This window comes from Trachemys scripta, chromosome 14 (assembly GCF_013100865.1).
Source record: "Trachemys scripta elegans isolate TJP31775 chromosome 14, CAS_Tse_1.0, whole genome shotgun sequence".
Classification (NCBI taxonomy): Eukaryota; Metazoa; Chordata; order Testudines; family Emydidae; genus Trachemys; species Trachemys scripta.
In genome coordinates this window covers 5,858,320-5,880,156 of record NC_048311.1, presented here as the reverse complement: position 1 = coordinate 5,880,156, position 21,837 = coordinate 5,858,320, and the positions used below count along the sequence as shown (strand labels likewise).

Here is a 21,837-nt window from a genome sequence, read left to right as displayed (position 1 = left end):
TCTTTCTGCTCGGGCAGGAGGGAAGGACTATGGCTGGATTTTCTGTCCCGGGGGAGCGCAGGGAGGGGGTTTCATTAGCTGTGGCCACCAGAGGGCTCTGGCTGTTGCTAAGGCAGGGGAGGCTGCTCTCTCTTTCGCTCTCTGTTTTATCTATCAGGGGCTGAGCTTCCCGAGTCAGACGCTGCTGCTGCATCCGTAAGTGACCTGAGAGCCCAGGCTGAGCCGCTGCTGCTCCGTGGGGTGTGTGCAGGGAGAGCCCTTCCCTAGCGCCCCTCTGTGCCCAGCCGGGGGGACTTTCTCCGAGGGCTGGAACCAGCCCCTGGGGCAGCCCTGGGCTCTGGCGACACCAGCCCCTGAGTCGGAGCCTGCAGGTGAGGGGAGAGACCCGGGGGAAAGGGCTGGGGCCGGGCAGGAAAGTGACTCTGCACCAACGCCCCCTCCTCGCCCCAGCTCTGCTCCCGGAGGTGTGTGTGTCTGCGAGTCCCAGAGCTGCTGCCCTCCCTGACACACACACACACACACACACACACCCGCTCTGTCCCCCTGAGAGCCCCTGCAGGAGCCGTACCCGCTCCGGGAGAGCGAACGCCTCGCGTCGGGCCAGGGACCGAGTCTAGGCGAGAAGGAGAAAGACTGGAAGGGGCACCAGGAGAAATTATAGACTTTCCAAAAAGATTTCCTTAGAAAATATTTTTATTCCCAGACAAAATGTAAGCATTTTAACTTAATATTTGAACTACTGAGTAATGTAACAGTGTTTAAAAGTTAATACCAAGAGTAATTTAATTAAAATCCCAGCTGGTTCAAAGAACAAAGAGACTCAGTTAAGGTGAAAAGAACAGGAGTACTTGTGGCACCTTAGAGACTAACAAATTTATTAGAGCATAAGCTTTCGTGGACTACAGCCCACTTCTTCGGATGCATGATGTTCTTTTTGCGGATACAGACTAACACGGCTGCTACTCTGAAACCTGTCAGTTAAGGTGATAAAGCTGGTAGTTTCCTCATGTTTGACTTTTTTTCTCTAAAAAATCTATCTATCTCTTGTAACAATTAAACATATCAAGCCAGAATTTTCAAACATTGGTATGGTAGGCACCTTACTTAGTGGTGTGACTTTTGGAAGAGCTGAGCAGTCAGAATCTCCCATTGAAGTTTTTGGGATTTGTCTCTTGTTTTGGGAGTTTGACGTGTTTAAAACAGTTTACACTGAAGCATGTTTGTATGATTGTTACTTGTATAAAAAATGTCAATTATTATTTTTAAAAATGTTAGCCCAAGGCCCAGCTCTTTTCATTTGACACCAGATACTTAAAATTTCATAGATTTTTGAGGCCAGAAGGGACCACTATGGTTGTCTAATGAATCTGACCTGCTGCATCACACCAACCAGAGAATTTCTGTATGATTCCTGCATCCAGCCCAATGTTTAAAGATTCCAAGTGACCCACATTCCACCAACTCCCTGGGTCAGCTCTTAATAACCCTGGTAAAAATGTTATTTCCAGTTTGAATTTGTCTCACTTCAACATTTAGCCACTGGACCTTGTTCTGCCATTGTCTGCTAGATTAGAGAGCCCTCTGTTATCCGAAATCTTCTCATCATGTTGCTACTTATAGACTGTGATCAAGTTCCCTCATAACCTTCTCTTTGATAAGCTAAACAGATTCAGCTCCTTAAGTCTCTCAACGTAAGGTAGGTTTTCCAGACTTTGAATCATTCTTGTAACTTTTTTCTGAATCCTTTCCAAGTTTTCAAAAATGTGGATAACCACAACTGGAGACAGTATTCCAATGGTGGTCTCTCCAATGCCATATTTTGGGGTAATATCACCTCTTCAACTCAATAGTCCTTTACTCAAAGATTGCATTAGGCATTTTAGCCACATTGGGAGTGCATGTTCATTTGGTTTCCACCATGACCCCTAAAGCCCTTTTATTTAGCAGAAGTGAGAAATTAGAAACCTGTGCTTAGTTTCTCTCTTTTATTAACGAGTTGTTTCAAAGTCATCCCTATGAGCTTTATGCCAGGTGAACCCTGACACATGAACCAAAATAGATTATTGATACTTGTTTTTATTGTGATGCTGTTTGTTGTTTTTATTGCCAAGGATTTCAAATGAGGCAGAGTGGTTGACACTTGGACTCTCTTTATTTTTTATTTCCAGCAGATGGTGGGATCGTGAGGGAGAAGGAGGAGGATAATCTTGATCTAAATGTTCAGAGGAAGGGAGAACCTCATGAAATGTTGTTAAGCAGATCAAAAGGGAATGTTTCCCAGAGTCCACCCCAGTGGAAATTTTACAGGAATAAGCACAGGCAGGGAAGACAGCAGAGGAACCACTCCAGTGGAGAGAGAGGGTAAACACACTCACACTCAAGGAAACATCAGAAAGCTCAGAGACATCATTTTCTACCAGCAAATCCCACAAGGAATAGAGAGAAAGCACGTGTGCTGACTGAGGGGCGAGGCTTCGCTCAGAGCTCAGACCTTACCTGCTGTCCAAGGAGCCACATGGGAGAGAGGATCCATGACAGACCTGAGCATGCAAAAAGTGTCAATGCCAAATCAGCTCTTACCCAGCCTCAGAGAACCTACGTGGAAGAGGAGCCCTGTGTAGCTGCTCACTGAAGGAAATTGTTCAGTTAGAGCTAACTCCACATAGAGATCAGCGACACCTCCCCTCCCCCCCGTTCAAATGGAAACATTGATTATTTGTGGGTAGGAAGGGTAATGGGAGATGGGGCAGAGAGGATGGCGCTGTGTTTGTGGGTTCAGTGCTGATAGCTAGTTAGCACGGGAGCTGAATGACTTGTTTGTCAGATAGATCATAGGCGGAGGGAGCAGGTTCTTGAAGGGAACTCGTGGATTGTGTGAGGATTTGTGGGAGTGAACAGCATATGGTGGGAAGTGAGCTGGGGGTGGGGTCTGCTTTTTATTTCAGTGGCCCTTTTGATGTGAGCTGGATAGTCTCAGTGCAGTTCCTAGCAGGATAGGCATCCACACAGGAAAACCATTTACAGGATCCATTGTCTCACCAAAGAGGCCAAGGAGTGGCCTCCAATAGTGAGTTCTTTGCTGCTTGCCTGGTGTACAATTTGTGAGGACCTGCATGGGGAATAACTCTTTGCATATTATTTACTCAGCAAATTATTCAAACTCTCTTCCTGTTGGAGACAGCAAACTGCAAATTCCTCTGATCTACTGCCTGTGTGAATTCACTTGACATGTGTTTTTTTTGGAGAGGGGGGGTAACTCTTTGACTGGATGGTGAATAGTTTGCAGCAATATTTGATAGCCAAGGTCAGCTTGGTGATTAGACACATGGTATTTTGCCAAGGAACTGGGAAAATACCACCAGGCACCAAAGGAATAACTTGTGACGAGGAGAGGGGCTTGAAGAAGCTGTTGTGAATGACTCGTGGAGAGGAACAGGTTAGCAGAGTAGGAGAGAAGATTAGGAAGGTAGATCATTTTAAACCTCTACCGTAAGGCACTGCTGGCCTTGCTTCTGGGACGTCATCTCTGGATAACTGAGGCTGCTGTCAAATTTATTGGCTGGGTGCAGGATTTCAATGTAACTTTCTCTTGCTACATTTGCACCCCGTAATCTCATGTGCGTCCAGGGTCTGGTCAGAGTGTCTCAGTGTCAGGGCTCTAGTAGGGGTTTGGGAGTCCTGTCCGTGTTCCTCATTGGTGTTAAGCAGGGTCTTAGGTTGTTTTATATATCAGCCTTTACCACTCGTTAGCACACAATGAAGAGAAATAATCATAGCAGCAGAGGATGGAGAAACTCCTCTGCCAAACAGCCACGCTTAAGCCCCAGGCAGCATGCAGCCAGCCTCAGCATTGGCACTTGCTTAGGATTGTCGTCACAGCCATGCATGTCTGCCAGCTGCCAATCACCACGATCCACCACACAGAAATACTGCTTAGCCGAGCCTGCTGTGTCTGGTGTCATCGGGGAGTCAGACACTGGGGGACCCCTCTTCATCCCAGATGAGGTATTGCAGGTTGTCAAGTCTGAGGCCGACGAGGATGGAGCCAGCATGGCCGGGGAGGCGGGCTCATCAGGGGGCGACACGCTTTCAGACTACTCCTCTGGGGTGGACAGGGAAGCTCCCATGGAGCCGGCTACCCCGGAGGACATGGAGGAGCAGAAGGAGGGCAGCGACGGGGTGGGATGCCCTAGCACGCAGGAAGGGGGATCCCAGCATCAGATGCTGATAGCCTCATATTTCACCAGTGTCCAAAAGCAGGACGAGCTGCCCATCTGGAGCGGGCGAGATCTCAGTGCTGGAGTGGGGGAAACCACAGGGAACAGCAGAGCAGAGCGCAATTCCCACAGCATCGGCCCCATCACATCCTGCATGCGTGCGGTGGCGACGCAGGGTCCAGGGTCTGGAAGATACCACCGACAGAAATCATGGGTCTGGGAGTATTTCTCCATTGACCCTGGGAACCCAACCCGTGTCACCTGCATGATCTGCCAGCAGATGGTTAAGCGTGGGACTGATCCCAAGCGCCTGGGCACGTCGTCGCTTGGCAATCACATCAAGCACAACCACAGCATTGTCTACATGCGCCAGAAGAACATGGAAGGCCAGCAGCCCGGAGTGGTAGAGCCCCCCCTGACACCACATGGGGCTGCACTGAAGTGCAGGGAGCAGAGTGGCACTGGCCGGGCCCCCAGCATCGCCAGGAGACCTGGGGGCTCTTACACCCACCTGTCCATCAATGAGAGCCTGAAGAGGGGCACCAAGTACCATCGGGCACACTCCCGGGCTCTGGCGCTGAACGCTGCCTGTGCCAAGATGCTGGCCCTGGACCTCCTACCTTTCTCCCACGTAGAGGGCGAGGGCTTCAGGGAGATGATGGCGGCAGCCGCACCCCGCTGGCAGGTGCCCAGTCGGTCCTTCTTCTCCAAGAAGGCAGTGCCGGAGCTGTGCCGTGCAGTAAAGACTGCGGTGCTGCAGGCACTGGGGGGCTGTGAGGGCGGCCGCGTGCACCTAACGGTGGATATGTGGACCAGCGGGCAAACCACTGACTACATGTCCATCAGTGCCCACTGGGTGAGCATGAGCAACAGCAGCATCCTGCGCCAGTATGCCACTCTCTACATGTGCGGCCTGGAGAAGCAGCACGGCACCGGGCACGTGCTGGAGAGGCTGCGGGGGGTCATCAGGGACTGGCTCATGCCCCTCTCCCTCTCGTCGGGCTTTGTGGCCTCAGATGATGGACAGCTGGTGCAGCGGGTGCTGCGTGAAGGCAACTTCCCCCGTGTCACCTGCCTGGCACACTGCCTGGGCCTGGTGGTGCGGGAGTTCCTGCACAGCAATGATGAGGTGGACCAGATGCTGGCAGCAGCCAGGAAGGTCTGTGCCCACTTTGAGCACTCCTACACTGCCCGCCACCTGCTCTGGGAGCTGCAGGCGGAGAATCAGCTGCCACGGCACCAGCTGAAGAAGGAGGTGGCAGTGCGGTGGAGCTCCACCCTGCACATGCTGGAGCGGCTGTATGAGCAGCGAGCCGCTGTCCAGGCCTTCTGCCTGCGCCATTCTGCCCAGGCCCAGCGGGCCGGTGGGCTGCACATGGCCCAGGCCGACTGGCCCCTCATCCGCATCTTGTGCCAGATCCTGCGGCCCTTTGACGACGCCACCAAGCTGGTGAGTGGGACTGATGCCAGCATCAGCCAGGCCATCCCGCTCATCTGCCTGCTGGAGAAGAAGCTGCTCTCGCTGGTACAGCAGTACGAGGGTGAGGGCGAGGAGACTGGCCAGGCGCTGGCCCACAGCCTGCTGCAAACCCTGCGGGGCAACCGGCAAATCGCTGAGATCCGCGCTCAGGAGCACTATGTCCTGGCCACCTATGTGGACCCCCGCTTCAAAAACAACATGGCCTCCTTCGTGCCCGAAGGGGAGGGCGGTCTGCACCGCTGGACGCAGAGACTCATCAATGAGGTGGCCAAGAACATCCGGGATGTCTGGGACCAAGGCACCAGCCGGAGACAGACACAGCAGCAGCGCGAGGGCAGTGCCTCAGACCGGGGCAAGTACCTGTGGGACAGCCTGGAGGACTTTGGCCTCATTAGCATGGCCCCAGTGCTACTGGACTCAGCCAAGGCCCAGGCGGCCCAGATTGTGGAGGGCTACCTGCAGGACACCGTGGTCCTGTCGGCCAGCGCTGAGCCCTTGATGTACTGGCAGCTCAAGCGGGATGTGTGGCTGCCCCTCTTCCAGGTTGCTGTGCAGCACCTGAGCTGCCCCCCCTCCAGCCTCTATTCTGAGCAGCTCTTCACCATGGCGGGGACCATCATGCGGAACAGGCGGACTTGCCTCTCTACCAGCAGCGTGGAGAGCCTGGCCTTCATCAAAATGAACAAGCACCTGCTCCCCCGGGAGTACCGGGTGCCAGAACATGCAGCCGGTGCCAGGGACAAAGCGATGCGGAACATGGAGGAGGAAGAGGACGATGAGAAGGAGGAGGAGGAAGATAACATGGAGGGACTCTGACCACTGATGCCACCTACTTAATGTCCTTGGTGATGGAAACCATCCCATGCCCGCCTCATTGACACCAAGAGCCTACGTTGTCTTTCTTTGTGGAGATCAATTGTACAATACACTTTCATGGAAATGGGTGTGAGATGGATGCAGAGCACAGCAGTGGGCACCGGTGCCAGTCACTATCTCAGAACTCATTCCTCCCTGGCTTTGGTCTTGGTTGTGGTTCATGGACATTGGTATAGAGCTTGGCAAAAGGTTTCAGTCAAATAGTTCACCATGAAATGCAGTTTGGGGCAACTAATAACAAATTCAGGTCACTTTCAGCAAATAGTTTCAGCTGAATAAAAACAAATTAGTCAAATGGCTTATTTTGAAATTTTCAAAACAAAACATTTTGACTTTTTTTCATTTCAAAGTGATGTTTCATTAGAAATTTAGCTGGATTTAATTTTTTTAAAAGGGTAAAAACACTTGAAAATTAAATGAAAATGAAGGAAAAAAAATTGGTTTGAACAAAATGTTTTGCTTGGCCAGAAATGGCATTTTCCTCCCTGATTTATTTATTTATTTATTTATTTATTTTGGTTCAATTGCTAAACTGGAAAATCAACTATTCTCTCAGCTCTACATTTGTATTCTGCTGTGTCTTTCTGTCCAACTGCAATGGGCAGGTGTGAGGAGAGTGGCCCCATGGTTTTCACTGTAATTACTATTATCCGTCTAGTGATATATTTTTGGCAGTGTTTTAATCTGTCGTGGGAAATTGTTGAGTATTCCCTGGAAAAGGGCAGTGTTATTGTCCAGTTTAAAACACCCCATTGGCTGTGAACCCCTTGGCACATGTCAATGCTGCTGCTGACAGAGTGTTTCAGTTTATGGGCATTAATTTGTATAAAGATTTGGTCATCTACATTCCTGCCACTGGCTTGGCCTCAATGGTCTCTAGTCCACAGGCCATCAGCAAGGAAAGCTCTAGTGGAGGAATGGGGGTGAGAAAACAGCAAAGCCATTTTGGGGTACAAGGCCAATTATCTCTTTGGAAGCTCTGCATTACGGGGCCTCCTGGCCTTCAATTTACACAGCCTGTCAGCAAACTGGCTGCAGAAAAACGTGCCCTAGCAGTGATTAGATTCTGGAATCTTTTTATACACAATCCCCTGTATGGCTGATCTCTGAAATGTTTTAAGAAAATGACCTGAAAATTAAGGCCAATATTTTCAAAAACTGGATGATTAAAATTAAGGGCCTAATGGTGAGATTTTCTAAAGGGTCTAAGCATGAGTCTAATCTTTCTGTGGAATTTGTGCTCCTAATCCCTTTAGGTGCTTTTATTCAAGAAAATGAATTCAAACTGGGACAGGGCTATGAGGATGATCAAGGGAATGTAGAGCTTGTCTTACAAGAGGAGATCAAAGAGCTTGGCTTGGTTAGCTTAGCTGAGCAAAGGCTGAGAAGAGGGGATGTGATTGCTCTCTATAACTATAGCAGGGAAGTGAACAGCAGGGAGGAAGAAAAGCTATTGAAGCTAATAGACAATATTGGCACAAGAACAAATGGGGATAAATTGGCAGTGAATAACTTCAGGCTGGAAATTAGAGAATTTCTAACCACCAGAGGAGTGAGGTTCTGGAACAGACTCACAATAGGAGGAGTGGAGGCAACCTAACTAGTTTGAAGATGGAGCTTGATAAATTTATGAATATGATTATCTGATTGGGCTGCCTGCGATAGCAGGGGACTGAACTTGATGACTAACGAGGTCATAGAACCATAGGGTTAGAAGGGACCTCAAGGGTCATCTGGTCTAGCCCCCTGCCAAGATGCAGGATGTGTTGTGTCTAAATCATCCAAGACAGATGGCTATCCAGCCTCCTTTTGAAAACCTCCAGTGAAGGAGTTTCCACGACCTCCCCAGGCAGTCTGTCCTACTGTTCTCACAGTTAGCAAGTTTTTTCATGAGATTTAATCTAAATCTGCTATGCTGCAGTTTGAACCCATTGCCTCTTGTCCTGCCCTCTGTGGCAAAAGAGAACAACTTTTCTCCATCTTTTTTTTTTTTTTTTTTTTAAGGCAGCCTTTCAAGTATTTGAAAACTGCTATCACGTCCCCCTTAATCTCTTCCTTTCCAAACTAAACATACCCCATTCTTTCAACCCTTGCTCATATGGCTTGAATTCCATCCCTTTGATCATCTTTGTTGCTCGCCTCTGGATCCTTTCCAGTTTATCTACATCCTTTTCTATACATTGGTGACCTAAATTGGACACAGTACTCCAGCTGAGGCCTAACCAGTGCTGAATCGAGCTTTACTATCCCCTCCCATGACTTGCATGCTATTCCTCTGTTAATTAACCCAAAATTGCATTTGACTTTTTTGCAATAGCATTGCATTGCTGATTCATGTTGAGGTTGTGACCCACCACAACTCCCAGATCCTTCTCAGCCGTGCTGCTTCCAAGCCAGTTATCCCCCATTCTGTATTTGCGCATTTGCAAACTTGATCAGTATACTCCCTTTCTATGAAATTCTCACTCTAATGCCATACATTTATGTAGGTGCCAAAATCTGGATTTAGGTGCTTAAGTTTGGGCACCAGTCTTTGAAAATAATGACAGACATGCAGCCACCAGAGATGTTTTTGGTGCTGTATGCATATTGATTTGCACTCACGGCTCAATGCTAAATGAGTTCCTCCCCAATAATTTGAATAAAAGTATATATTTAAAAGGAGATGTATTCCTCACCCCAAAATACCTTAGGAACATAAATAAAAGGTTATTTGCATTAATTTTGCATAATTCCCTGTGTTTATTAATGTGCTGTGAAGACACTATCCCTGAGACATTCTTTTTGCTGTCCAGAATAGCCCTTGGACTCTAGGGTGCTGACAGTGCTACGATGGGAACTGAATGACTGACATGCTTCTAGTAGCTGCCCCAGGTTCCCTTGTCTCTGATCTGTCCCCACTGTCTGCGAGTGCAGGGTTTTGGAGGCAGTATTGCCTACTGGATAGAGCACCGCACTTTACTGGGGCTCAGGAGCCCTGGGTTCTGCTCTGGGCTCTGCCACCACGATGCTGTCCCTTCTGTACCTCAGTTTCCCCATCTGTAAAATGGAGTTAATGACACCAACTTCATTTGTAAGTGCTTTGAGAGCTGCTGATACGTGCTGTATAAGAGCTAGTTGTTGTGGTTGTTGTTGTGTGCGGTTGGTAGCTAAGTGTGGTCTACTGGATGGGGCACTGGACTGAGACTTCCTGCTGTGTGACCATTCACCCTCCTGCCATTGGTCTGCCTTGTCTTTTGGATTGTAAACTCTGTCAGACGGGAACCATTGCTCACGCTGTATCTATGCAGCAGCTGGCACAATGGGACCCGGATCTTGGTTAATAATGCTAATATCAAATCCCATCCCCACCCTGCTGGCCATAAGCCATGAGCTGCAGGTTGCAGATATGCTAACCCTCTAGCTGTGTATGACCCTCACCCCCACAGGATCTGAGCAGTTCATATCCCACCCAGAGCCAGCTCAACATTATTATCTCCATTCTTCAGACAGGGATCTCAAAGATGACTGGTCCAGGGACACACCCTGGGTATGTCTACACTGCAATTAAACACCAGTGGCTGGTCCCGGTAAGCTGACTTGGTCTTGAGGGGCTCAGGTTGCAAAACTGTGGTGTAAATGTTCGGGCTCAGGCTGTAGCCCAGGCTCTGAAGCCCTCCCCACTTGTGCGGCCCAGAGCTCAGGCTCCAGCCTGAGACTGACTGTCTCTACTGCAATTTTACAGCCCCATAGCCCAAGCTCCGCGAGCCTGAGTCAGCCAACATGAGCCAGCCACTGGGTTTAATTGCAGTGCAGGCGCACCTGAGGGTCAGGGGCAGAACCAGGAACTAAACCTACAGCTCACGAATCCCACACAAGGGCCGTAGTCACAAGCCCATCCTTCCTCTCATCCAGCCATGTCCTCAGTGCTGTATTCTCTGTATCTCTCATCACATCTCTTCCTCTTGCACCCACAGAGCATATGTCCAGAAGTGCCCTCAGCAGCATGCCAAGGCAGTTTCAAAAGCCAAGGACTCAAGCCTGCAAGCTGGTGGTTGGCTTGCTGCTTAGCATCTGTGCAAGCACATACAGGTCGTGAGCTCAGCCAGAGCCCTATAGTATTACCCAGATAGTGTTGGGCTGTCATTCAGACCAGGTGTGTGATCGGGAAGTTTGTACAATACCTTCCCTTCCCTGTGGGATCCATCTGCAGGGCTGAATCTGGACAGCTGCATCTAAAAAGCACATGCTACTATTGCTACATGAATTGCTGGATCAGTGCCATTGGTTTACACCTAGTAGGGACTCTCAAACCTCTAGCTATGTACTGGCTACTGAAGAAGGACAGGGCAGCTCTGGGTCAGCGTGTTACACTCCAGCCATGAACAGAGAGGGATTCAGTTCTAGGCACTACTTGTGTATTTGAAGCATGAATGCAGGGGTTCCCCCTGGTCAATTAGCTTAGAAAAGGAGGGGGGTTATCATTCCTGTTTTGCCCCAGTTATTAACATATCTCTCACTCCATGCTGTAACCCCATCGCTGTGAGGGAGAAGGTCTGGGATGAGGATCAAATTGCACTTGGAGAGGGAATTGCAGCTGACAAAATGAGACAGAAAAAGCCCAAGCCCCATTGATGATACCCTTGTTCTGTCTCTCCATTCCTGTCCCCCTTTAATGGGCACAGGGGACTCACAGCCTCACCAGCACAAATTAGGAGACAGGGAGATAGATAGAGACACTTCCAGAGGAGCAATGGTTTTATCTCCATCTCCCTAGCATTTGCCTCCTCTCTCCAGATTGCGTTCATCCCCTAAGGCCAAAACACCCACCCCAGAGTGCTTGGGGCAGTATCTTTCACCTCAGGTTCTTGAGCTCAACAACCAAAAGCTCCTTTAATGTGCTCTTCCCTGCTCTCTCTACCACACCCTGCTCACAGTGGTTGTCCTTGGTCAGTGAAGACCCGGAGTTCAGAGGTGCATCTGAGTGAGTTCACCCCCCACCTGCAGGTGGGTGGGGGAAGAGAGAGAAAAAGCACCTTACTCACTCTAGTGTCCAACACTTGCTCCGCCGGTCACCCTGCCAACTGCTTACTGCTCCACCAGCCATTGCTGATGCACACCATCACCTTCTGCTGCTACCTGCTTCTCTACTGTGATCTCTTCAGGTCAGTCTCAGAGTTCTACCCAGCTCTGTGTTTGTGAACTTCATTGCTGAAGCAGTCTGGGCAGAAATGTTGTCCCACAAGAAGTGGTTTCAGCTCTAGTGATCACTTAACAAAACAAAAGACTCCTAATGGAGCCCTAATTAGCTGTCTTTGAACAGTGGAAAGGGGCAGGTTAAACCATGTCATGGGCTCTTAGACAAAGCCTACTCCTCCCACCAGGAACACCTATCCCCACCTCCTCCACTTCCACAGCGATCTGGCATCTGAGGCTCCTGCTTAGTGAGTTCAGTCCAGTTGAGGGTGACCCCCCTCAATCAGGACAGGCTAAGCACAGTTCTGCTCCCCTTTACTCATATAATAAAGATAAGATTACATTACCCCCTGCATTCAGTACTAGAGTGATTTGTAACCCAACACCTGCCAAAGTTGATGACTTTGGCAACACAGCTCTGTCTGCTGGATATGTAGGCAGAGTGGGTGTGTTCATACAGTCTGGTCCCTATGCCTTTTCCCCTATCCAACTAGCTGGCAGAGGAGAGCTCAGTGTTGCCTTCTCAGAGCCTTTCTGATGGAGGCTGGGGCATACCTAATCTGAGCTGGTATTTCACGGGTTGGTGTACTCTGAGCTGGGGTAGGTTGGGCCAGGATGTGTGTGTGAGGTCTCTGATGAAAGCTCAGGCTATGACAAAAGCTGGTGCTGCATTCCCCTGTATTGCCACCCCTCAGTTTGTGTAGCAGTGCTCTCACACTGCAGTAGCCAAGGGGCAAAGCACATTGGTGATTTCATGTTGTATTTGTATTACATCAGCAGTGACTTGTGCTGGGCCCTGCACGGACACATATGGATAGACAGGCCCTGCCCTGAAGAGCTTACGGACTAAGTACATCAGGCAGTCACAGGAAGGATCATTTCCCCTTTCACAGCTGGAGAATTGAGACCAGAGAGACGAAGGGCCTTGCCCAGGGCACACAGGGACCTGGTGCTGGAACCAGGAAGTGAACGCAGCTCTCCTAGAGCCCAATTGGGAGCCCTACCAAGACCAGCCTGTTATGGGCTGTCAGCTGCTGCTGAAATATAAACCATCTCCCAACCACTAGCTGTTAGATGCAGGGTCATTTGGCACCAGACCTAAATTCCCCTCTCTCCTCATCCACTGAGCTCCCCCTGTGCCTTTCCTGGTTTATCCCTTCCTTCTCATCCCTAACCCTGGCCCAGTAGACAGGCAGCCATTAGTACATATGAGAGCTGGAACAAAGCTGGTATTTGTCATGCCATCACCCTACAGCGCCAAGAAGCGCTCCCACCCCACAGCTCCACCACTGCTAGTAGCAGGCAGCCCCATGGCAACATGGTGGCAGCACAGAGACCCCCAGGCTCGTGGGAGTGATGCCATGCTGAGAGCAGACCCACTCCACAGAAGTCCTGCCATGCCCCAGGGCCTGTGCCAAGCTTGAGCCCACCCGGGGAGGCTGGCCTGGGGGCCGAGAGCAATGCTGGCAGGGAAGAGGATCCAGCAAAGCAGCAGTGAGTGATGATGCATTTAGTGGGCAGGTGAAACCATTGGGAATTGTTCTATTCAGCATTTGCAGCCCTGGGAGATGGTGACCAGACTGCACCAGCTAAGCCAGGTAGGGGCTCCAGGGGATTGAGATCCCCACCATGTGGCTGCTGTGGAGCCCTTCACCTGCAAACCCAGGGCTGTATGAATTGACTCAGCTAGTATGTGTACGGTGCTTGGAGAATGGAAGGCACCCTAGCAGAGCCCAGTTACTCGGTGTCTGGGCGTGATCTGGACAGGCTAGAGTTGCAGCGACTGGTTTACATGCTGAGGCGTGTGGACACCGGGAGGCAGGACAGGAAAAAGCTAGAGCTTGTGTATTGGTTTATAGTTTTGAGTGTACTTAAGTGCAGGAAGCCAGAGCCTCAGCTGGTATAAATTGGCAGAAGAGCAACACACTCCAGTAAGGCAAAAGGAGCTAGTGGCTGAGGCATGGACCTAGGGCAGTGGGGTCTCTTCCTGGCTCTACCAGTGGCCTGGCGTGTGACCTCAGGCAAGTCACATCACTGCTCTGTGCCTCAGTTTCCCCACCCCCTCCTTCGATTAAAGCATTAAAAATCATGAATCAGATGTCCCAAAATCAGGATAATGGTTTAAAATATTACTTTAAAAAAATCAGCAGCAGTATTTTAGACTATCTTTCTTGGCCTTCTGGTTTTGAACCTTTCTGGCACACTTAGTCATGTTTTCAAGCTTTTTGCTACATCCATGGGGCCAGACATGTTTTTAAAAGAAAGCTGAGAGTCTCCCATGTTCACATGACTCCAGAAGCTAGGGATTTAAGAAATCACCAAATATCCAAGACTCACAATAAAATTGTGAGAGTTGTGCAACATGGCATCTGTCACTACATCCACGCACTGTGGGACTCTGATATTGTTTCAGGTTGCTGTGTGCTACCATGATCTAAGTTAAAAACAACATACTGACTTTGCGAAGTGAGAATCTGCCCTATGTTCTTTATTAAATGGAACCCAAGCCTCTGAAGGGCCAATCGAGAGCTCTACCTGCTAGACAATCCTACTCCAAGGTCCCACCTACATATTCAGAGCCAGATTTTCTCCAGCTCCAATTCAACACTGGAGAGCCAGAGGAAGGTGATGTGGCTGTCAGAGAGCTTGTTATGGGTCCTTGCTTCATAAACTGCATCTGCATATGCTAGAGCAGCCTAGGGATTGTTCTAATACACATCAACTATGGTCCTTAAGGGACAACATGCCAGTTATGAATTGACGGGAGTGCAGCTGTGCTCTGCCCTGCCCCCAAAGCTGTGAAGGAGCCTGGCTAGGTGCCAGGAAAGCACCAGGCCCCAACCCCAGGGGAACTGTCAGCTGACTAACTAAGATGAAAACCCAGGAGGAGGAGAGAAGCGGCAATCTCTCAGGGGCTGAGAGGTGCAGTTCAGCGGCCCTTGTCCTGGCAGCTCATCCTCATGTTTACTTGGGGGTATTTCATTCTTTTGAAGAGGAGTCGCTCATTTCCTGGTTTATTTTAAATCCTGTACCTGCTCTGGGTTCTAATCCCACTTATAGGGCAGGTCCTAGGGGTCTGATCTAGTCTGTATACATTCCTGTGCCCCACTTATCACTATGGTAGCAGACTAACAGAAGTATTGGGAGCATAAGCTTTCGTGGGTAAGAACCTCACTTCTTCAGATGCAACATGTTGCATCTGAAGAAGTGAGGTTCTTACCCACGAAAGCTTATGCTCCCAATACTTCTGTTAGTCTCAAAGGTGCCACAGGACCCTCTGTTGCTTTTTACAGATTCAGACTAACACGGCTATCCCTCTGATATATGGTAGCAGAGCTGCTTTTCTGGAGCAGCCAAGTATCTGCTACCTGCAAGATGATTTTTGCACTGACTAAAACTAGTACTCTAAGGCCTCAATGTTTCTGTCCCCTGTCCCCCTAAGTCAACCAGAGCAACTGGCTTGAAATTGAGGCCCTGGATGGGAAAGGCCCCCATTCCCTGACCAGTCCCCCCCAGACCACAAAAAGTAGTCAATGGGGAATGACCATCAAATGGGGGTTTTTCTAGGGGTTCAATAGGGAGGGGATCTAGGCCCAAAACTATTCAACATTTTCATAAATGATCTGGTAGTAAATATAAAATCACTTCTGATACAGGATGTAGCTGACAGAGAGACCGGCAGAGTGGTAGATAATGAGGACAGGGCAGTCATGCAGAGTGATCTGGATCACTTGTTAAACAGGACCCATTCAAACACAGTGTGTTTTAATGCAGCCCAGTGCAGTTATAAAGCTAGGAACAAGGGATGTAACCCAGACCTACAGAATAGGGGTCTCTATCTGGGAAAGCAGTGACTCTGGAAAGTGTTTAGGGGTTATAGCAGACAAGCAACTAACATGAGCTCCCTGTGCAATGTGATCCTTGGGTGTATAAACAGGGAAGTAGCGAGTCGGGAGTTAATTTTACCCCTCAGACCGACACTGGAATACTGCATCTACTTCTGATGTCCACATTTTAAAAGGAATGCTGAAAAATTGGAGAGGGTGCAGAAAAGAGATACAAAAATCACTGGACAGCAAGAGAAAATGCCTTATAATGACAGACTTAAAGAGCTCAATTTGTTTAGCTCACGAAGATTGAGAGGTGACTTGTTTATGGTATTTAAGCACCTTCATGGGGAGAAAATACTGGGTCCTAAAGGGCTGATAATTAATGGCCTGTTTAGACAGGTCAGAATAAATGAGCTAATGGTCCCTTCTGGCCGCAAGCTCTATGAATCAATGAACCTTCTCTTGGACAAGCTGAATCCCATGTCAGCTGTCCCCCTCTCAACCTGCAGCCTCAACGCAAGGAAAAGCCAAATGAAAATTCCCATGTGACGGTAAAGTGTGACTGAAGCTTCAGCTGGCTAGGCCACTAGACATGGAAAGGCCCAATTGCTCCCTCTGTATTTTCTAAGGAAATTAACATTCTAGGGCCTGGGGTTTGGCTTTAGGAACCAACTGTGGGGGGCGGAGTGGGTAAGGGGGCAGGAAACAGCACATAAGAGAGTCAGTTTCCCATTTAATGATATTTTTAAAAAGGCAAATGTTAGCACCTGCAACAGACACAAACAGATCATCAGCAGAGCAGGAAAAATCAGAGCGTCAGCAGTCACTAGAATAGCATCAGTGGCATCTATGCAAAATAAAAAATACCTAGATCAGGGATAGGCAACCTATGGCATGTGTGCCAAAGGTGGCACGCAAGCTGATTTTCAATGGCACTCACACTGCCTGGGTCCTGGTCACCGGTCTGGGGGGCTCTGCATTTTAATTTAATTTTAAATTAAGCTTCTTAAACATTTTCAAAACCTTATTTACTTTACATACAACAATAGTTTAGGTAAATATTATAGACTTATAGAAAGAGACCTAAAAATGTTAAAATGTATTAATGGCATGCGAAACCTTAAATTACAGTGAATAAATGAAGACTCAGCACACCACTTCTGAAAGGTTGCCAACCCCTGACCTAGATGAAGGGAGCATTCGGGCTGAGCAGGTGAGCAGACAAGTCAGGGTTCTGAACAGGTGTTATCCCTGTGCCCTGGCAACTCTCTGCTACCATCCCACTCTCCCTACAAGCTAGTGCTGAAAATTACAACAGGGGATATTTTACATAGCATCTCATCCTTGAGTGATTCCTTTCATTGTTCTCACAATGGTCCAGAATCTCAGGCTGGGATTTTCCAAGGCGCCTGAGGCTTTTTTAATAGAATGTGTTCTCTATAAAGCACAATGCATTTAACATACTAGGCAACTACACATGTATATACAACAGAGAGAGGCTCTGCCACAGCTGGGAGAGTCCATGTGCCCAGCCTCCCTGGGAGCAGCCGCTCCAGCTTTGAGCAGCCTCACACATACACCCTGGGATCTTGGACTCTGCTGGTGCAGCAGTAAGTCCCCTCAACTGACCCAAGCTCCAGGGGAGGGGGAGGAACAAACTCTGGAGACTGATGCCCAGGGAGTCGGAGCCAGGGGAGCAGAACCACGGCAGCACCTAGCTTCCCGTTCTGGGGCAGAGATGTCAATTAATGGGCTGGGTGTGATACGGGGAGCAGCGTAACGAAGGCTGGTGGGTGAGGTGGACTGAAGGGAATATGACCTGCCTCAAAGCAGTTTGCTCCCAGTTGGAGAAAGGGGGAATCCCCAGTCCCCTGGCTCCAGCATCTTAGCAGTTCAGCTCCGACGGCAAGACAAACTGGAGTTTGGGGTGATGTGTCACAGACTGGCTGAAGGTGCCAGCGCAGAGAGCCAGCAAAGTTAACTGGGGGGAAGGGGCTATTTACACAGGAAAGCTGGAGTGAGAAACCCCCTTTTCTGAATGCATCAACACAGGGGGATCCGCTGGATGTGTGTTAGAACTGACCAACTGCACGAGAGATGGGGATCAGTGCTGGGGAGAGGAGCTGGGCTCAACAGCCCTTTCATATCCTCACCACAGGTAGCGGAAGTGCAGGCTAAACCCAGACTGAACCCTGATTTCGTAGCTCCAGCTGAAGTCTACAGGGCTTCCTTGGGGTTCAGGGGAGTTCAGATCTGCTGGGCTTCTTGAGTGCTTGCCTTCCCTGCTGACACTGTGCAAGGGGACCAGCGAGTGCCAGTTCTGGGGTATCCAATCGTGTTGTACACACCAGCCCAGCTGGGAACAGGGCTCCACTGTCCACCTCAACTCATCCATACAGGCCAATGATCATGTAAAATCAAATATATTCTTCTCAGAAGTAGCTCCCAGCTGAAAGATGTGCCCCAAAGAACAGGCTTTTTATCCCACCCCTGCCCTGCACACTGGCTGTACTATGTAATGACAATAACCAAATCCCATGCTTCAGGGCTTCAGACGCTCCCCTGCAGAGGACAGGAATGTTTTTTCCAATGCACCATTGGCCAGATGTACCTGGGTTTCTTTTTCACCTTTCCCTGAAGCATCAGAGATTGGCAACAAGACCCAGGATGAGGTAAACCAGTGCTCTGAAGTGGTTCAGAGTATTGTCTTTCTAGATGCCTGGCTGGTAGGTTTTGCTCACTTGCCCAGGGTCAGATTGATCACCAGGTTTGGGGTTGGGTAAGAATTTCCCCCCAGGTACAGAGATCTTGGCGTTTTTTGCATTCCTCCACAGCATGGGGTGTGAATCGCCTGCTGGGAATCATCCCAGCATCTCTCATCTAATCAATTCCCAGCCATGGCAGGGGCTCCTTGGTCTCTCCTGTTCTCTACTCTGGCTCACAACAGATTAGCCTCTTAAGCATTGAAAGGTTTTAGTTTAACTAAAGTAATTAGGCTTGATATAGCAGTGATTGAGTGAGATTCATGGCCTGTGATATACAGGAGGTCAGACTAGATGATCTAATTGTCCTCTCCGGCCCTCAACTCTATGAAACTCCGGATGTTCATGGGGTCTAAGTGAGTTAGGCACCCAGATCCTGTTGATTATGTGGGGCAGAGACCATCTCTCTGTTCTGTGTTTGTACAGTGCCTCGCACTGTGGTTCCTTGTCCATGACTGGGGCTGCTAGGCGTTAGCACAATACAAATAATACTAATGGAATTTGGGTAGTTTACTCCCTAATGCTCTAATGAAACCCCTCACAGAGCTCCCTTCACTCTGGGTGGGATTTCAGACCCAAATTCTTACAGTTGTCAAGACTTAACTCTACGCGGCACTGCAACACCTAACTGATTTAGGAACCTAGGTCTCATGCCCAGAAGTGACACAAGCACAGTGGACCATATGTCTTATTGGAAGCTGATGGGGATTGTGCTACTGAATCACGCTGGAGCTTGGGAAAAATCTCCCACTTAATTCCTGGGCCCTCAGCTCCCATTGCCCAGAACCAATGGGATAATTTCAGTATGTCTGGGTGGGGTAGGGCCACAAGGGCAGAAAGGACACGGGGTTTTCCCCGGTGTGGGTTCGCTCATGTCTCTTGTGGTGGGAGCTGCGGCTGAAGCTTTTCCCGCAGTAAGTGCATATGTAGGGTTTCTCTCCTGTGTGGATCCGGTGGTGCTGGGTCAGAGTGGATTTGTCAGTGAAGCTTTTCCCGCAGTCAGAGCATGTGTAGGGTTTCTCTCCTGTGTGGATCCTCTGGTGTCTGATCAGGTTTGAACTGACATTGAATCTTTTTCCGCAATCGGGACACTCGTAGGGTTTCTCTCCTGTGTGGATCCTCATGTGTTTGACCAGGTCCGAGTTCTGGCTGAAGCTTTGCCAGCACTCGGCGCATGTGTTAGGGATCTCAATGGTCGGGGATTTCTTCTTAGACACTTTAGTTTCTTTCACCTTCCCAATAGTGGCGCTTTCCCAGTGGGTGCATTTGTCCAGCCTCTTCTCTGGAGGGCTCTTCAGATGCCTCTTGTGGTGGGAGCTGCGGCTGAAGCTCTTCCCACAGTCAATGCATTTATAGGGCTTCTCACCCGTGTGGACGCGTTGGTGCTGGGTCAGGGTGGACTTGTCTGTGAAGCTTTTCCCACAGTCAGTGCAGGGATAGGGCTTCTCCTCCGTGTGGGTTCTCTGGTGTCGACTCAGGTTTGAGCTGACGCTGAAGCTCTTCCCGCAGTCAATGCATTTATAGGGTTTCTCCCCCGTGTGGGTTCTCTGATGGTTCATAAGGTCTGAGCTCTGGGTGAAGCTTTTCCCACACTCAATGCAGATGTTGGGCTTCTCCCCTGCGTATGTTCTCTGGCAGATGATCGTGTCTTTGCTCTTCCTCTCAGCTCTCCCGTGGATGGCTGATTTACCCTCTCTCTGCACAAGAGAGCTCTTCTGTAGCTTGTCCAATTTCCTCTGATTCTTGAGGGACTTTTTCTGGTTCAGTCCCTGTGAAACATTTCCTTTGGATCGCTTGGGAGGCATCTTGTCATGAGTTGCTTTTTTACCAGCACATGTGAACGAAGATGTTTCCTGCTTGCGCTCACCTGCTGAGACAAAAAAAGAGTCATTCCTTGGGGTGGGGGGTGGGTGGGAAGGAAGGTACCTCAGAGAGGGAAGGGCAAAAGCTGCACCACAATGCAAGTATCTGTTGATAATTCATGTTAGAATTCATTCAAGTGCAGATCTGGCCCCTCTCACCCAGACTCAAACCACTGACACATTTGTAACCTGCCTCCACAGGCACAGTCTCTGAAACAAACACTGGAAAAGAATCGAAAGAGCTGCTTTGGATGATCCTCCTGACACTGTCCCCAGCCAGGGCAGCACATCCCCCCAGCAGCGCGGGGACTAGGCAGAGGCAGGAACTAGGTCTTCCTCTTCCTGCTCCTAACCTTGTCCCAGGAAAGTCAATCTGCGCCGGGGGGCTGCAGGGAATGGGGCTGGGCAGGGCTGCGAGCCGGGAACCTCCCTCCCTACGTACTGCTCCTGCCAGTCTCTCTCCCTGTCTCCCTCCTGCCCCCTCCCCTCGGGCTGGGAGACTCGGTCCCTGGCCCGGCCTGGAGCGTTCTCTCTCCCGGAGCGGGCTCGGCTCCTGCAGGCGCTCAGGGGAGCAGAGCCGGAGGGGGGAGGGCAGCAGCTCTGGGACTCGCAGACCCCCGCCCGGGAGCAGAGCTGGGGCGAGGAGGGGCCGACGGTGCAGAGTCACTTTCCTGCCCAGCCCCAGCCCTTTCCCCCCGGTCTCTCCACTCACCTACAGGCTGCGGCTCAGGGGCTGGTGTCGCCAGAGCCCGGAGCTGCCCCAGGAGCTAGGGAAGGGCTCTCCCGGCTGGGGAGCAGCAGCGGTTCGGGGCAGGGTTTCGGGTCACAGCTAATGGAGGCAGATCAGCGGCTGACCCGGGAAGCTCCGCCCCAGCCCGCTGAGCGGAGGGACCAAGAACGCGGAGCAAGCGCCCGGCCCGCCCGAGCAAGCGGCAGAGCCACCTGGCGGCCACCGCTGGGGAAATCGCCTCCGCCTGAAACGCCGCAGGCCTGGAGTCAGAGCCGGATCCGTCTGTCTCGTTTTACATGGGCTATGGACCAGAAAACACAGACACACAGGTACCCTCAGCCAGTACAGGGGGAGTCGTGTCGGCGCAGGGACTCGGTTCTGCAGCCACCCAAACACGGGTGCACAGTGCTGGGACAGGAGGGTCCATCCCAGTCATCAACTGCCTGTATAACCCAGGCCTGGTCTACACTACGAGTTTAGGTCGAATTTAGCAGCGCTAAATTGAATTAAGCCTGGACACGTCCACACGACGAAGCCCTTTTTTCGACTTAAAGGGCCCTTTAAACCGGTTTCTTTACTCCACCTCCGACGAGGGGATTAGCGCTGAAATCGGCCTTTCTGAGTTGGATTTAGGGTAGTGTGGACAGAATTCGACGTTATTGGCTTCCGGGAGCTATTCCACAGTGCTTCATTGTGACTGCTCTGGGCAGCACTCTCAACTCAGATGCACTGACCAGGTAGACAGGAAAAGCCCCGCGAACTTTTGAATTTCATTTCTTGTTTGCCCAGCGTGGAGAGCACAGGTGACCACGCAGAGCTCATCAGCACAGGTAACCAATGATGGAGTCCCAGGATCGCAAAAGAGCTCCAGCATGGACAGAACGGGAGGTATGGGATCTGCTCGC

General features: G+C 50.2%; 3 protein-coding genes across 6 annotated transcripts in view; 2 read left to right on the top strand and 1 right to left on the bottom strand.

The window, feature by feature from the left end:
• Positions 1-21,837, top strand: part of LOC117887172 (zinc finger protein 501-like) — a 1,015,593-nt gene that overhangs the window by 713,737 nt on the left and 280,019 nt on the right. The gene's annotated exons all lie outside the window — the stretch shown is intronic.
• LOC117887128 (zinc finger BED domain-containing protein 6-like) lies at positions 119-8,784 on the top strand. Of its 4 annotated transcripts, none has more exons than XM_034789398.1 (2): positions 119-195; positions 2,169-8,784. In XM_034789398.1, the coding sequence occupies exon 2, from the start codon at positions 3,757-3,759 to the stop codon at positions 6,511-6,513; it is 2,757 nt and encodes a 918-aa protein (XP_034645289.1). In that variant the 5' UTR covers positions 119-195; positions 2,169-3,756; the 3' UTR covers positions 6,514-8,784. The 4 variants fall into 4 exon arrangements, with proteins under 4 accessions (XP_034645289.1, XP_034645290.1, XP_034645287.1 ...); XM_034789399.1 differs by having other exon boundaries at positions 149-195; positions 2,172-8,784; XM_034789396.1 differs by lacking the exon at positions 119-195 and adding an exon at positions 209-371.
• Positions 16,648-21,837, bottom strand: part of LOC117887593 (zinc finger protein 585B-like) — a 56,340-nt gene continuing 51,150 nt past the window's right edge. Inside the window, exon 6 of the mRNA XM_034790237.1 lies at positions 16,648-20,207. Coding sequence (XP_034646128.1) covers positions 19,141-20,207 — 1,067 coding nt within the window. The 3' untranslated portion in view covers positions 16,648-19,140. The remainder of the gene's footprint in view (positions 20,208-21,837) is intronic.